Raw genomic sequence first — 16990 nt, forward strand, 5'->3', positions numbered from 1 at the left:
CATCTAATCCAGGATTTTACAGATCCATGCCTTCCTTCTTGTATGGCAGTCAAGCTTTTTAATGGTATCTCGTGTGATGCTCAATCACATGTTTTAAATCTATTATAAAGTGAAAACTGAAGTGAATTTTAAAAAGATTATCAGAACAATTGTGATTAGATCATTTCCCCAAATTGTTAAGCTCTAGCTTCTGGTATTTTTAGTTTCAATTTGTTCAAGTTTGACTATTCACCCCAACAAAATAATAAACAAAGGTTTCAGTATTCCTGTCTACAAAAATATAATGTTGAGGGAGCTTTGAAATGCCATTTAGACCATCTTGTTGGAAAATAAAGTATATTCACATAATAACTGAACTGAAAAGAACAAAATATGAAAAACACAACCTCATATTTCTAAAATCCAAGCTTTCGGTCACTTCATATCTACTATTGTTGATTAAATTTCTTATTAGCATTCCTATTATCATTCCTGTGTGTTATTAAGAGTTAACGGTGCACAGTGATGATGTTAAGAAGGTGTAAGGTTTACTATACTCACCGTCTTACTTTGACATATTAGCAGGCTAATTAGAACTAAACACAAAGTACCCCTGAGACAACACAGCATGTGTCTTGATTGTTGTTAAAAACTATGAACTCTCCAAAAATATTACAGTTCAGAACCACAAATGTCAACTTCTTGGTCAATTTAATGATTATCTGACCAAAATTAGCCAATTGGTCGTGTAAATAATAGATAAGTGAGAACACTGGCCCACTTTGCTGAGCTTTGGAGGTCAGCAAAGTGGAAAGGAGTTATCCTCTGAGTACCATGAATGTCTGTAGAAAGGTACCTGGTTGTCTTTAAACTGTTAAGATATTCAAGTCTGGAATATATCCACACATCCAGAAGATTTTGAGATACCGCATAGATGCCATAAGTGTGTGTTGGGGGTGCCACAGGAAAGGGTCATGAGGTTGCAAAATTAAAATGGTTCATCCTTGGAGGAGCACCCCATGGTCTCCTCCCAGATGAACATGTTCGGAAAACCTACAATTCTACAATTTCATTTAGCAGACGCTTTTATCCAAAGCGACGTACATCTGAGAGCAGACACAACACAAGCAAGGATCTATTCTGGAGAAAACAACCTGGATAAGAGCCATGAAACAACTTGAAGAGCCATAATAGATGTAATAGGATTTTTTTTTTTACTATTATTTTATATTTACTATTAGTTTTTAGTCTTTTGTTAAAGACTGAGAGAGACTCTGCAGATCGAATAAAGTTTGGTAACTCGTTCCACCACCGGGGAACCACAGAGGAATAGAGTCTAGCTATCAAGCGGCCCTGTTGTGGTGGTTGTATCAAGTGCCTTTTGTTGGCTGAGCATAGTGAACGGGAGGGATTGTAGACCTGAATGAGAGAGTTCAGGTAGGAGGGAGCTGTTTTCATTGCAGTTTTCAATGCAAGTATTAGAGTTTTGAATTTTATGCGGGAAGCAACTGGAAGCCAGTGAAGCGATCTGAACAGCGGGGTGACGTGCTGGTTTTGGCTGGTTGAAAACTGCATTCTGGATCATCTGCAGAGGTTTGACTGTGCATGCAGGGAGACCTGTCAGTAAGTAGTCAATCCCTGAATTTCCCCTCTGGGGATTAATAAAGTATCTTTATCTGATTATATTACGAGAGCCTGTACCAGGAGTTGAGCTGCACGCTCGGACAGGAAGGGTCTGATCTTCCTGATGTTGCACAGGGAGAATCGACACGACCGAGCAACAGAGGACACATGGGCCTTGAAGGTTAGTTGGTCCTTAGTTGGAAGACCCAAAGGAAGCCTCCCTGGTGGTTTGGATGTCTGATTCAAATCAGACATCCAAACCACCTCAACTGGCTCCTTTCAATGCAAAGGAGCAGCAGCTCTATTCTGAGTTCCCTCCGGATGTCCTAGCTTCTCACCCTATCTCTAAGGCTTAGCCCAGCCACCTGACAGAGGAAGCTCATTTCAGCCGCTTGTATCCGCGATCTTGTTCTTTTGGTCACTACCCAGAGCTCATGACCATACGTGAGGGTTGGAACGTAGATGGATGGTAAATTGAGAGCTTCACCACAATGGTTTGATACAACACCCACATTACTGCTGCTGCCACACCAATCCACCTGTCCATCTCATGCTCCGTTTTCCCATAACTCGTGAACAAGATCTCAAGATTTTTGAACTCCTTTGCTTGGGGAACCAATGCAGCTGACCAAAAATCTCCTTTAATTCAATGTTTAATTATTGTTTCAACACTGGAAGAAATCAACAAAATAAAACCAACACTGACCCAATGTTTTTCTGTGCGACACTGAAATAAAAAAATATTGATCAACACAGATTCAGTAGTACTTAGTCTTGAATATTCAACCTCATCAAAAACAATGGTTTTGGTGGAAATTCATCATTTAATCAATGTCACCTTGTTATATTGGATAAATCAACACCGCAGCCTATTCACTGTTTAAACTATCTTTAAGGGAAATCGAAAAAATAACCCTCACAGTGACAAGCAGGTTGCATCTGGTGGTTTTCTCCCAAAACATCAAAGAAAGACACAATCACATTTGGCAAAAATCTATTAAGTATTTATTGTAAGTTGTTACATTTAGATTTCTTTCTCTAGCAGCACTATTTAAATTACAGATATTCAAGGGCAGTTACCATAGATTGGAGTTTTCTTTTAATGCAAGATGTCATCGTGTAAACAAAGACAGAGACAGATTAAAATGTACCACAACCGAGCACGCTGTTAACGCTCACTCATGTGAAGTTAAAGGCTGATGAACAAGAAGTTTTGTGTCTTTTGAGATTAAAAAAAAAGTAACAAACAATGACCCCAAAAAAACATCTGACTGGAGTAAATTAAAACAGTAGAAAACAAATAAAAAATAGTGATCAGCTTCTTTTGTGACAGTTACAATTTTTGTTGGACCTGATGTGTTTGCCTGTAATTCACATCAGCGGCTGTTTACACAGGTCTGTAGTTTACATGTGGAGGATTCAGAGGTGACACAAACCCACGACAGCAATGTGAAAAGACAGGTGACAAAATGTGTTTCATCAGGAGTCCAACAGAACATGAGATTTTATACCGAAAACAATTCCAAACCAAAGGTAGATTACAATTTTGCCATATTTTATCCACCAAAGAAGCATTACATTGTATCATTTTCCCACCTAAATTACTTTTAAAATATATTTTTTAAGGATTAATTTGGCAAATATGCTTATTTCCTTTTCTTGACGAGAGTTACACAAGATTATTTATGTAAAGCTGAAGCCAGTAGCCTTTAGCTTAGCTTACACAAAGCTACGTATAAGAATAGTTTGACACTTTATCGACATTAAAACCAGAAATTGTTGTTTTACCTCTGGTTTTAGTAGATATTAAACAAATTTCAACATAAGTAACTCAATTAGCTTAGAGCCAGGCTAGCAGTTTCACCTTTAGTGTTAGCTAGCTAGTCCTAGCTAGGCTATGCTAACCGGCTACTGGCTGTAGCGTCGAACTGAAAGTCAATCTTTTTACGTAACTCTCAGCAAAAAACTGTATAAGCTTATATTTAACTTTGTCTTTCCATTACATTTGAATTCATTTTTAAATCTAGTTGCATCCACATTGTCTAAAATGAGCCCAAATATGTCTTTAATCTTTACTCTGCTCTCTGTATTATGCAGAAAATTGCCACATAATTTAAGATTTCTCACTAAATCTAATTTCCCTAATGCTTCGGTCATCATTCGTGCTTTTCATTTTGCTCCCGCTCTGCCTTAAAGTACAGATTCACAATAATGTAAGACGATTCCGGATGAGATGAGTCCCTCCTGTGCTCTTTTACGACACAGGGTGGCGTTTCATCAGTTGAGACGATAGAAAAGTCTTCTCAATGCTACAGTTAAGGGTTTCGATGATCCTCTGATAAATTTCATGATGAAAAGTGTTCTGGTAGGAACAAAGTGCTCCGAGATGTTTCCTCATTCTTATACTGGCTACTGTTTTAAAGCTCAATGGTCATTTTCTCATCTCTGCCTTTTTAAAATCCAAAAAACGGAGGTCACAGACTAATTTCACTCTCCATTTGTGACGACGACAACCACATTTTCACCTGCCTCGATGTAAACAAAACAGTCAGGATCTCGCCAAAAGTCGTCAAGCAACCAGTGAAAAATAGTGAAAAGTTGAGCTTGACTTGATCTCAGACTCTTGGTTATAAAGCACTGTCCTGGTAAATTTCTCTGCAAATCATGCACGTGGAAATAACCAACCATAGTCTATATTTAAAAGAGGGTCATTTAGTCATTCTGGTAATACATGAGACACTCAAAACAAGAATTAAGTACCCATAACCGTCAATATTAGTCAAACATACTAGAAGAAAAATATGAACCTCTTAAAAGAGTTTCTCATATTTTTAATTGTCTGCATACTGCAGTACTTGAATACATACTCATACAGTATCGTTTATAGCAAATAACTGAATTATTTCATTTATTTAGCACAAAGCATGCTGAATAGAAAAAATGTCACTTCTTTTAATTGCCTAAAGTGACAGTAAAATTCTTTTTATTTTCACCTGCAGATCATTTCTCGACGACTGCGATCTATCTACAAAGGCATGACAAAAAACCAAGAGGCTTAGGCATCTAAATCAATAAAGACAAAAGTGATTGCCTAAAACTGTTGAAAGCCACCTTCAAGAAGTACCTGCACAAACGTTATCTCTTTTCCTAAAGTCGCACAAAAACACCTCCGGGAGAGGTACGAAAAAGAGACGGTAGGAGGGCGTCGGTACCGGTGTAGGATAAATCAAACATCTGTGTGATTTTTGCAGTAAAACGGGGCCGTCTCTGCTCGAACTGCTAATAACAGCATTGCATGTGTGATGTTACAGAGAGGAAGCGAGAGCCCAAGAGAAGGAAAGTGAGACGGACAGAGAAAGAGATCTTGAGGTCTGTTGTGAAGCATAAAGAGGCACCGAATCCAACACAAACCAACATCAGTCGATAAACCCGTCTTTCTTTAGCCATGATGCACTGTGGGAAATAAAAAAATCTATACATCAACCATCCTGTTCTCTTTTCCAGGAGGTCAGGAGATACATTTTCAAAATAAAAGACCCAAATCAAACCTCAGCTCGATGCTAAAAGTGGCGCATAAGAGCTGAGCGAGTGGTCCTGTGAGTAACTTATTACTTTTGCATTAGTGGAGTGTTTTTAAAAAAACTGAAAAAATCCACTTCTGCTCCACATCAATGCTACTGTAGTAACACAGTGATAGTCTGACCGGATGTGGCTACAAAAAGAAGAAGTTCATGAATAGAAAAATAAGTTTTGTGATGACGTGGCGCCGCACTCATTAAAATTACAAATTCACAAACGGCCGTGCGGCGTCCACGGACAACGAAAAGATTAACCACATTAAAGTGTCGAACGTTTCATGGCGAGTGGAATTTTCATGATGAACGTGATGGACAGTGCGCATCTCAAAGGCATATGCCATTAATGACTCGGCTTGCTTTTTGTTTCCAGGTTTGCTCCAGCTCAGCCCTTCAAACAGAGACTATGTAACTTTTGACTAAAAATAAAAACCCAGAAGCAGTAAAACAGACCCTTTGCTTCAAATCGGAGGCTAAACACTGTGCAACTGACATTACTGAGTCTGTTTGCTGACTTTACGACTCTACTTGTGCTACGTAATGTTTAATCTTTAACCAACGGCCTTCGTTGAGCAAAAGTTACATAATCTTGCTTTAAAAGAATGACCAAATGTTACAGTGAAAGAAAACGACCCGAACACCTTGGGGGCTGGGTAACAATGTCACAGAAAGTCATGATGAGGTTCAATAAATAAAGGTTTTCTTACACCCTCAGTTAGGAAATACTGCATGGGGTCTGAGAATGAATTCCAGTCGTCTGTTACCAAGACTCCAGCACACAGCCACATGTCAGACAACACATTTATTTGTTTTCAGCAAGGTTTCTTTTTTTTTATCATCATGAAGGCATATACTATTTTCTGTGTAAATTACTTGTCATATATATATCTATATATATATATATATTTATATATATAATATATATAGATATATATAGTATTTATATTTATATAGAAACAAAATTAAGTGTACATTTTTGCTGAATAAGATTGAAGAATATCAGCAAAGGGCAATGTAAACCATGGTCCATCTACAACAGGTGAAAGGTGCGGTAGCTCGCCCTTTCCCAGCTCACCCACAGTAACAGATTTGCATAGGCAAAAATGGGATTAGCCCTTAGACAGTGGATTCCTGAATTCTTTATAGAGATGCAAAAATCTAGTTCAGCTCAACACAATTCAAAACAAACATACAAACAAACAAACAAACAAAAAAAATTATGTTGACTAGGCCAAGCTCTCTTTAACCCCTCTGGTAATATACATATAGTCATTTTCTGTGCACATTTTTGTTTACAGTGTTAGGCTTCAAGTAGATCTAAAAACAACTCGTACATTGACAACTAGATGTGAAATAAATTAACCAACATGAGAGGTAGTGAAAAGCCTACAGAGACGTTTGTTTTTCTTCTTCTTTTTTTTGTACAAAGGAAAAAAAAAATAAAAAACGTGTCAGTAAGGCCAAAGCTTCGCAAACCTCCTCCATCCCGTCAGGACTCTCAATCTTTTTTTCATTATTTTTTTTTCATGTTTAGTCAAGTACCTTAAAAACCACAGCCATGTTTTTCAAAAAGACCCACTCGCTTGGAATCAATGGAAATTTAAAGACAAAAAAATCAAAACTCAGCGATGACCCAACATCCCTTCACATCATCGTCATTGCTTGTAAAATCCACATTTTGAAATGCAGTTATTAAAAATAAACAACCGTGTACTTTTTTTTACCCCCCCCCCCCCCAAACTGTGTAAAAGTCACAATAAATTAAGAGGAAAGGACTTCCTCCCAGTAAAACACTCCCAGTTTGAAACTCCAGCCAGCACTGGGCAGACACCAGCCTTAAACCTGCTGGCCCCCCACTGGTATGAGTATTTAACAACACATCGCACAATTCATTAATGTAAACTCGGTTTGATTGCACCATGATTTCATTATCTGGTTCTTGGTGAAACATTCTCCTGTTAATTATTAGATAGACTCAGGGACGAGGAAACGGAGCTGGAACTGTGCAGCGGAGGGGGAGGAGAGCTGTATGAGTGACGGGTGTTCTCTGCCGAGTCGAAAAAAAAACTCCAGAGGTGCCCGAATGCAACATCTGGAACCCTGTTGTGAAAAAAACTGATCCTTCGGTATCAGAGATCACTGCTGTGTTCCTCTGGGCGCATGCATGCAAAGCTCTTCATTAAAGTAGCCAAGCAACATCAATCAAAGCCCTTATGGATAATAATGCAGTCTGCATGTGAGTACTGTATTGCCAAAGGTTAAATAGATATATTAGAATAAGAAACATTGTAAAACTGCGGGGTGATTATTGGGTTTTTCACCTTCCTGACTTTACAGTGATGATTCAGAATCAATAAATCACGACTGGCAGTTGTCATCTCGTTAGCATTTTTAAAGATTGCAAGTGAAAAATACATCTGGAGGTGTTTTTTTTAAGATAAACTGAATTATCTCATTTATTTCCTCTAGTAAAACTTGCAAGTGCTAACTTAGAAGCAGCCAGTTTCTCTCAAATAATCCAGCGGCACCGTCAAAAACATTGTCCTGAAAGCTGAACATTCTGACCATTCAAAAACCAATCAAACGAAGTGAGACAGCCTCAAATTCACTCCAATCTGCACCCAATTGCACTTCAGTAGCCTGCTAGACGTCCCACACCATCTGCTCTTGGCACGTGAACTTCAGGTAGTTGAAGGAGGCGGCGACGACGGACGCCTCCATCTATCAGTGGCACCGATTCATTAAAAACTGCTCTAACGAACCACCGACCAAACCAGGAGGTCAGATATCCATCAAGTGACGTGATGGATACGAACAGAGGCTCAGTTAATTTAAAAAATAGCATATACTGCACTCATGCACTTTCTACGGCGCATCCACAGGCTGGGAACAAAAGTTCACGTCGTCAAAAACAAAACGTCCTTTTTATATATTAAAAAAATTTGGCAAGAATCCCCTCTAACTTTTCTTTTTTCGGTTAAGTGTGTAACTGTACCACACACACACACACACACACACACACACACACACACACACACACACACACACACACACACACACACACACACACACACACACACACACACACACACATGGCCGTTATCATCGCATGCTGTCAAAGTCAGGTTAGAAAAACCAAGCAGAGTGTGCGAGGGCCGGCAGTGGGATGGAGGGTTAGCATGGCTAGCACAAGCATGCTAACTGCTTGCCTACAGCATGCTGAAACCTAGTTGGCTTTTGTCGGAAAGGCTAGTGTGTCGCACGACTACGCAAACTTCTTTTTTTTTTGCTAGCCTGGTAATGGTAGCATGTTAGCATTATTAAGAAAACCAAGCCCTCTTCGAGCGTCTGGAACAGGCAGTAGCTAACCGAAGCGCACGTCGGAATGACGGAGACGAGTCACATCAAATATCTCTTCACAGCATCTTTGACATCATGTTTGGCACCCGGTTTTGCGTGTGCTGATACAGGACGTCCAACCCCAGGGACCGTCCACAGCATCTAAAGTTAAAGCCTTACAGACGAAGGCCAGGGCTCAGTAACCCCTCTAATTTACGTCAGTGCCTGCGGCGTCTGCTACTGTTCTCCTCCCATAATGCTCCATTCTTTGTAAAACACCTTTTTTTCTGCTCAACAATTTGAAAATGTAGATGAATCAATGTGGGTTTCTTTTTAATATTTTCTCCAGCTGTGATTTTTTCCCCCCACATCGGGCACCTGTGCTTGTCAGGCTGTGATGGTCTGAGCTGGAGGGAGGAGGAGGAGGGAGGAAGGGGGAGAGAAGATGGGAGGTAGGGATTGTTGGACAAACTGTGGTTGCTTTCCAGAAAAAACTCCAGCAGCGCTTGTGCTGCCTTTTCCTACGAGTAAAGGCATTGTGATTTTCTCAATGGAGAGATTTTTTTTTTTTTGAAAGTTCATGAGTAATAATAATAGATGTAGCTGCCCAACCACAATTCTAGCCCTTACTTCTCCCAGTTAAAGAATCCTAATGAAGGAAAGTGCTCAGACGGACGGACGGATGGACAGGTGGATGGATGGATGCTGCAGAAGCCTTCCAATCTCCTCAATAAAAATCTGCAGTATGCTTAAAATTGGCAGAAGTGTTTTTTTTTCCCTTCACTGAACACAGACAGTTGGACAGAGGGACGACTCCCCCCGCCTCAAAACTTCTCAGTATTCAAAAACGCTTGCAGTCCCGGGCTTTTATCGTCAAGCTACTGTAGAGAGAGAGAGAGTCGCATGCAGAGCCAGTGCTTCTACTGGAAAAAAAACGGGCAAAGACGCCCTCAACTCCCACCAACAACAACAACTAGGTGTCATGTTTGGACAGTGAAGAAATCAAAACTGAACACGTGAGGAACGGGACAGACATAGAAAATCAAAATGGAAAAGAGAAAGACAGACAGTATTAAAAGTGAGGGTAAAAGGTCTAAATATTACAGTACAGGAACAGTGGGCTTGTCCTTTTTTTTGTCTCTCTCTCTCTCTTTCTGTCCCCACTGCCTGAGGAGTCCTTGTCCACAGTTAACCAACAGCTGGCCGTCAGGTTCACACCGACAGCCGATACGTGGTTTGGCCAGTCAACCGAAACAAACAGCACAAACTGCTAGCAAAACAATCACTGGCCAGCATTATTGGTCTCAAACTGACCAAAAAAACCAACCAGCAAAGGCCGACCTGGCTCCAGTGGAGAACTGGATAGAAATTGCTTAAAAAATATAAATTTAAAAAAAAAATAAAAAATAAAAAAAAATAAAACAACCAGCTATCTCGGATGTCATTCAGTCTTTTCAATCGGAAACAGAGGGAGAGATTTTCCAAACCCGACTTCTGGCACCATAGTAGTATTTGAAGTTTAAGTAGTAGTCTTGTTGGCGTTCGATGGCAATGACGGAGGGCGAAGGGGTCTAGGTGTCGAGGCAGGTGCGCCTCCTGCTGGCCAGGAGGTCTCTGTAAACGGAGGAGTTGAGGAAACGGGGGTAGGAGTCGCGGTGCATCAGGGTGTAGATCTGGAGCTGGGCCTCCTCGTACATGAGGTTACTGGGCTCCGCCAGGCTCTGGTTGATTCCTTCTCTGACCCGCGAGTCCAGACTCACCTGAGACGACAAACGGGACAAATCAGATTCATCCAATCGTGGTTCGCCTGTTTGGGATGTTAACAAAGGCAAGGATGTGCTAGCGTGCTAACATTAGCACTAAAGACAGAGTACAGCTGTGGTTGATTTCATTAACGTTTTAAACTCCAAGAAGGTTCTTGATGTTTTATGTGACGATTGGCATGAATCCTTTCATCTTTTAGCAACATTACTCAAAAAAGGGATTAATGGGTGTGGATGAAATTTTCAGGGATAGATAGATAGATGGATAGATAGATAGATAGATAGACAGACAGACAGACAGACAGACAGACAGACAGACAGACAGACAGACAGACAGACAGATAGACAGATAGATAGACAGACAGATAGATTAAACCATTATTAATTTTGGCAGTGATGCAGCTTATAGTCTGGATCCACAGATTTGTTAAAGATTTCTGTATCATTGTGAGATAGCAGCACGGCATCACTGTAACCATGACAACAAGTGAACACTACGTCACATGCCTGCTGACGATCACAAGATTGTGATTCTACTACAAATCCATCTCTGTGGACTTATCAGTCGGAAATGATACAAGGAACACGTGATTAAATTGTGGGGGTGTTTCTGAGTCCCATCAACTCCCGCCGCCCGCTACATATTTAGGTCACGTGATTTGTTATCCGTACATAACGTACACATGCATAACACACACCTGTGCTCAGCGCAAGGTCATTTTTTATTAAATATTTCATCCGTCTGAAATGATACAAAGACTGAGCAGCGTTCTGGAATACTGTGCTCTCTGAGTGCTTCACTTGTTTGCTAATGTTTGTACTTACCGCCGTCTCATTTTTTTACTGCCAGAAAAAGTCTTTTGACTCTATGGAAACAGCACAACTGAGGTCAGAAGTTGAGAGAACTCAAAAACATCTTCTGTGCAGCATGACATGGATATAATGCCATACTTTATAAGAAGGAAAAAACAAAAGCCGAATTTCTTGGATTAATCATTTTACAAAAATTGGGGAAAAAAGAAGCTGGAATCAACATGTATAACATTTGCCCACTGGTGAAACAAATACTGGAAAAAACACACTAGTGGCTCTATTCGCTATAGATCTTTAAAGAGTCATTTTTTTTCCAATCTCAACATAATGTTTTTTTTTTCACAATACAGGGAATCCTTGATTTACGTCGAAGTTCCGTTCCTACAGATCGACATAAGTCGGAACTCCGGCGAAAATATAAACAAAGTCGTTGCGTGCATCATGATATTGATCAGCTCTTCATAAAAGTCATGAATACAAACGACTTTCATGCATGTATGAATCATTTTACAAGAAGATAACAGAATATTGTAACGGACTGATATTGTTGTTGATGTTGATGTTTCAATGTTTATTGTTCAGTCCCAGATTTACCTAATGTCAGTGAACGTGCCATGTTCAGTTAGCTCACCTCTGATTGGCTGAGAATCAGCAGTAGTGTGTCGAATGACAGAGCTGGGAACAGCAGCTAATTGTGGTTATCAGTTATCGTGTTTTTGTAGTTATTTTGTCATTGGTTACGGCCCACAGTAGCCTGTGTGAAGGTTCAATAAATGACCAGAGAACCAGATAAAGTCTCACTCATTCATCACAGAGAGTCGCTACAATATGTTGACATGTTTTTACAACTTGACCGATGTTCGTTGGTGTTTCGCCCTGTTCCCAGCATTTTATTATGGCTTTCCTTTTCTTTTCTTCGAAGCACTGCCATCAGAAGAGTCTGACTTGTGCTTGGGAGCCATAATGAAGGGCAAAAAGTTAGCAAATGTAGCACAATCCAAGGTGGCGTACAACAAGTAAATGTAAACAAAGCCGTCTCAAAGCGCCGTGTGTCAACGTATTCGTCCGCTCTGGTCACCAACAAGTTCCATGTAACCAGTTCTGACGTTACGCCGAAACGCCGTAGGTCAAGGACGTCGTAACCCGAGGACCTCCTGTACTATTCACGACTTCGAAAAAATATTTCACTATGCTGTATGTATCTTCCTAAAACTTGCTGACAACTTGCTCCACTGCACGCTGTTTTTTAGCCATGCTGTATTTATTTTATCAAACAAGCGTGTTTTATTTTGCTCTCTAATTTGTTTCTACACTTGTCCCCTCTCTGCTCTGTGTAAACACAACCTGCAGTTCAACCGAAAGTCCGAGTTTTTGTCATTTACATGTCTGTCAGTCGTGGCCGAATCACTCATGGCTTCTCAGTTGTGCAAGGGAGCGATTTTTCGACAAGATTATTTATTTTTCGCAATTCTTTTGAATTAGACGTGTAGGAAAAAGTGATTTTGATGAAATCACAGTGTGAAGCTTTCATGTGGTCAGTTTTCACACACACAACCACACACTACACCTATTTAATACTAAGAAGGATTCTCCATTTCTAAAAACAATTTCTGGCTCTGATGAAAAAATGCATTTTGGCCATTGTATTTAAAGGTAATAATGCTGGATAAAGTGGATAAATCTGACCTGATGTTGTTTCAGCAGATCAGCAAAGTGATCACAATTCATACTAATAGGGAAAAATGTTGTCCTCATGGCAGCAACTATAAGTAAAGTCAGTGCATCACCAGTGTCATGAGGATTCATCCTTTGTGGACTATGAATGTCTGAACCAGATTTCCTGTTATTGCATTATTGAGATACATAAATCCGGACCAAAGTGGTAAACTGACCGACATTACCAGCTCAAGGGTGCTGTTTAGTAAATTGATTTCATGTGTTCTGGTCATGTGCCCTCACAGAGTCACTTGTCGAGTCTTAGATGAAATGTCTTTGGAGCTTTTTTTTCCTGTCCTTTAGAAGGCAAACTAGGCTAAATTAGGTTTGATTTCATAAGCGGTCTTTAAGACATATGACCTTTCGGCTGTATTCCTGCGGCGGCTCACCTCTTTGGGTGACAATATGGACACGTAGTCTTCGTATATGATCCTGGCCTTTTCATCCACCACTGAGGGATTCGTCTCCTTCTTCAGCTCGTCGCAGGCCAACCAGAAGAGCAGGTTGTCCTCGCTGTACTCGGAGCGCAGGAACTCCCGGAAGATCTCCCGACCCTCCAGCGAGCGCAGCATCATCTCAAAGCTCCGAGCCCACGACAGCACCTCGTCCAGACTGGGGTGTCTGCAGTCAAACATGCATGTTTGTGTGTGAAAAGACAGAAACTCACAATCATAGTGACACTGGAGGGACGACGGCTGGACTTACTGTTCTTCAGCAGCTTCAATACTGTCCATCTTGGTGCAGGTCTGTCTTTCACTCCTCTCCATTCTGTCTTCATTCCTGAGTTACAGGAAAGAAATGAGTATTATTTATCTGAACCCCAGTATGTTTCTGCTGTTAAAATAGTACCATTTGAGTTCAAATGACATCACAGAAAGTTCCAATTTACACAAATTGCAAAAAATGTTTAAAATTAAATTGATAGATTCACTACAAAAATCCTAATTTATGTAGCTGATATATTAACACTGGAATTGTGTCTCTAAAAAAATGGCATCAGCTCCAAAAATACAATGTATGTGAGTTCTGAAGGATAAAGATACGTTTTTATCCAAGAAGAAAGTCAGCATTAGAACCAAAAAACTCCATTTCTACCGTCACTAAGGAGCTAATCAATAAGACTTGTACGTGTTAAGGTACTGACTCCTATTTCACTGTGTGGTGTTTAGTTTGGTGCTGTTTAACTCTCTGAATCCCAAAACCTACTGGCTGGTTTGAAATGAGTTCATTCTCTAAAATCAGGACTTCCTGATTCTTTAAATGATGAAAATGACCTCATTTATGCCAACCACAAACTGTAAAAACTGGAAAAATCTGAGTTTCAACTTTCTGAACCAATCCTTGAACCAGTTATGTGTGACTTTCATGTTTCATGCTTTCCAACAGTTGTTGAACTACTCACCTGTGACGTGGTATTTAGCTGCTGAACTTAACCAAATGTAAACTTGTATTATGTCAAAATCACTTTATTTGGGCGCCCAGATAGCTCAGCTGGTTGAGCAGGTGACTCATAAGCGGAGGCTATAGTCCCTGACGCAGTGGTCATGTGTTCAAATCCAGCTCATGGACATTTACTGCATGTCATTCCACAACTCTTCTACCTATGTTTCCTGTCTCTCTCCATTGTCCAGGCCAAAAATGTCTTTTTATTTTATGTCATGCCACTGGGGGCTCAACTGCACTGGGTTGAACTGCAGGCTGTGTTTACACAAATTGCATAAAATTCTTAAAATTTAATTGAGGAATCCGCTACATAAAACCTAATTCATGTCCAATCCTTTATTGCTTGCTCTGAGGATACACCAGCAGTCAAAATACCCCAACACTGGAACTGCTTTGTAATGCAGGCAAACCATTCTGTTAGACGTTTAAATAAATCAATTACATCCCAACTGACAGTTTGCACCAGTGACTGTCTTTAAACACAGCTGCTTCATATAAAAAAACACTTTATGTATTCTAGTGCGTCAAACCCTGGAACAGTAGCTAACTTCACTCTCCATACCACAGGGCAACACACAAAACAGGATTCAGAGCTATTCAAAGGAAGCTTAGCTGTAGGCCACGTCTACTTAATGCATAGCTGTCCAGCTGTACATTAGTGTTTCATGCCTATATGTCACTAAATGTGCACGCGCAGCTGCACAGTGAAGAAGAGTGTGGAGCAGGATTTAAGTATCAGTAGATAAAAAATGAACCCACACTGATCAGGACTTAGAGAGGGGAAGAAATGCAGCAGCAGACATTTTTATACATGTCCGTTTCTATTACCAGCACATTTTAAGGACTCATCTGCACAACGTTTATACTAGTAACGCTGGATGTCTTAGTCTCAAACATTATCTAAAAAAAACCACATTTAGATTAATGTTCTGTTTCTTAAATCCTATTTTGTAATCTGAACTTCTTATATTTTAAGCTTTCGGACTGCTGATAATGAAATCAGTTGTAAAATGTCTTCTGTGAGTCACAACTAATGGGTTGCATTATGGCAAATGTAGGATCCAGTGAAATACTCATTTGTTGGTATTCCTCTTGAGGTTATTCACCACCATGTGCAGCATATTTTACTATTTACATTTTAATTTGCTTCCATATTTGTCTCACATCTCTTCTGTTCAAACACTGCCTGCAGTTCAGGTCAGTTCAGCTGAAAAGTTCCTGAATTTCAGTCACGTGATTGGTGGCTGTAGCCAGGTCACTAATGGCTTCTCAGCTGCACCGAAGAGCGCAGAATTTTTAGTTTTTTGCTGAATTTGGTTAAAGAAAATGCACATTTTCACATGAGATGAGCAGGATAAAATAATTTTGAGACTTTAAGGTTAGATTAGATTATTTTTCCTGATATAAGGACACTTGGGGTAATTTGGGTAACTTTTTAAACACAACGTGCCTTCTCAAAGCCGCCGGCAGGTTTTGAGGTTCAGAGGGTTAATCACACTGGGATAAAACAACACAAGTCTTTATGTAAACACTCGAAACACACACGGTAGCCTCTCTGTCTATTGTAGCTCGGTCACACTTGCCGGCTGCACAATGCAACACACACTGAGCGGTCTATTTTTGTCCCACCATGGAGGATCTTTCCTTCCTCTTGCTGTCTCTTGTCAAAGTCCCCATTGTGTAGCAGTAATGGGCTAAGCTAGCCACAGCCTCCCGGCGACCTCACAATACAGCTAAATATACAGGCTGTTCTTCACAGCTGTTTTGCATGTGATGTGAGGATGAAAATAGAAGGCACCCCATCCAGATAAGGCCTCGTGTGAGGGCGGGTGAGGAGGGGTGAGACGGTATGGGGTTGGGGGGGGTCAGAAAGTAGAGAAAAACTGAGAACAAAATGTAAAATGCCCTTTTAATACTTTTCTGGATCGCTCGCATCTCGGCCACTCGACTCAGTAAAAGAGATAGCACTCAAAAGTCTCAGCTGTGTCACAAACTTTGTAAATTACCCCTCCCAGCCTTCACACTAGAATAAATAAACACGCAGGGTAGCGAAGACGATTTTCCAGCCTCTTTCTGGAGATCCGACACCAGTGTTTGATTGAAAAACACACAGCAGAGTCACAGTCCACAAGCTGCCACCACTTCAGATGAAGTGGTGTGAAAGAAGCAGCACATTCACCATTCACTGCCTGAAAACAATGTTTCATTCACTCCTCTCTGCCGGCGAGAGACGAGCCACAGCGAGGCAGCTGCAGCAGCGACACACCGGCTTCTTGGCTTCCCTGCCTTGCTCAGGGGCAGCGAGTCTTTGTGCAAGTTTATGACTTACTGTGCAATCTGTTGGGATACTGACTCTCATTTAACTGTGTGGTGTTTGGTTTGGTTCTGTTTAACTCTATCACAACCACAAACTGTAAAAACAGGAAAAATCTGAAGCGTTTCAACTTTCTGAACCAATCCTTAAACCAATGATGAGTGACTTTCACTTTTTTGGGGAAAAACAACTCAGTCTAAGCAGGATATTTGATCAAAATGACTTTGGATGACTCAAAATCTATCTCTTAAAAAAAGAGAAAAGCAGAAAGAATCAACAGGATCAATACATAATTGAGGGACTTGAAGTCCATGGGATATATCTTGGATACATTTTTATTAAAATTAAAAAAAACTAATGTTTTTTATGTTCATTATGATCATGTGATTACAAATTCCAGAATTATTTGTTATGGAAACAATCAC

At 40.3% G+C, this 16990-nt stretch overlaps 1 protein-coding gene across 1 annotated transcript in view; it reads right to left on the reverse strand.

Annotated features, from left to right (window-relative positions):
• Window positions 1-2584: 2584 nt before the first annotated feature.
• Window positions 2585-16990, reverse strand: part of rgs17 (regulator of G protein signaling 17) — a 29137-nt gene continuing 14731 nt past the window's right edge. The window contains exons 4-6 of the mRNA XM_055018734.1: window positions 13514-13588; window positions 13198-13429; window positions 2585-10276 (exon numbers count right to left, since the gene is read on the reverse strand). Of these exons, the coding sequence (XP_054874709.1) occupies window positions 10088-10276; window positions 13198-13429; window positions 13514-13588 (496 nt within the window). The 3' untranslated portion in view covers window positions 2585-10087. The remainder of the gene's footprint in view (window positions 10277-13197; window positions 13430-13513; window positions 13589-16990) is intronic.

This window comes from Amphiprion ocellaris, chromosome 16 (assembly GCF_022539595.1).
Source record: "Amphiprion ocellaris isolate individual 3 ecotype Okinawa chromosome 16, ASM2253959v1, whole genome shotgun sequence".
Taxonomy (NCBI): Eukaryota; Metazoa; Chordata; class Actinopteri; family Pomacentridae; genus Amphiprion; species Amphiprion ocellaris.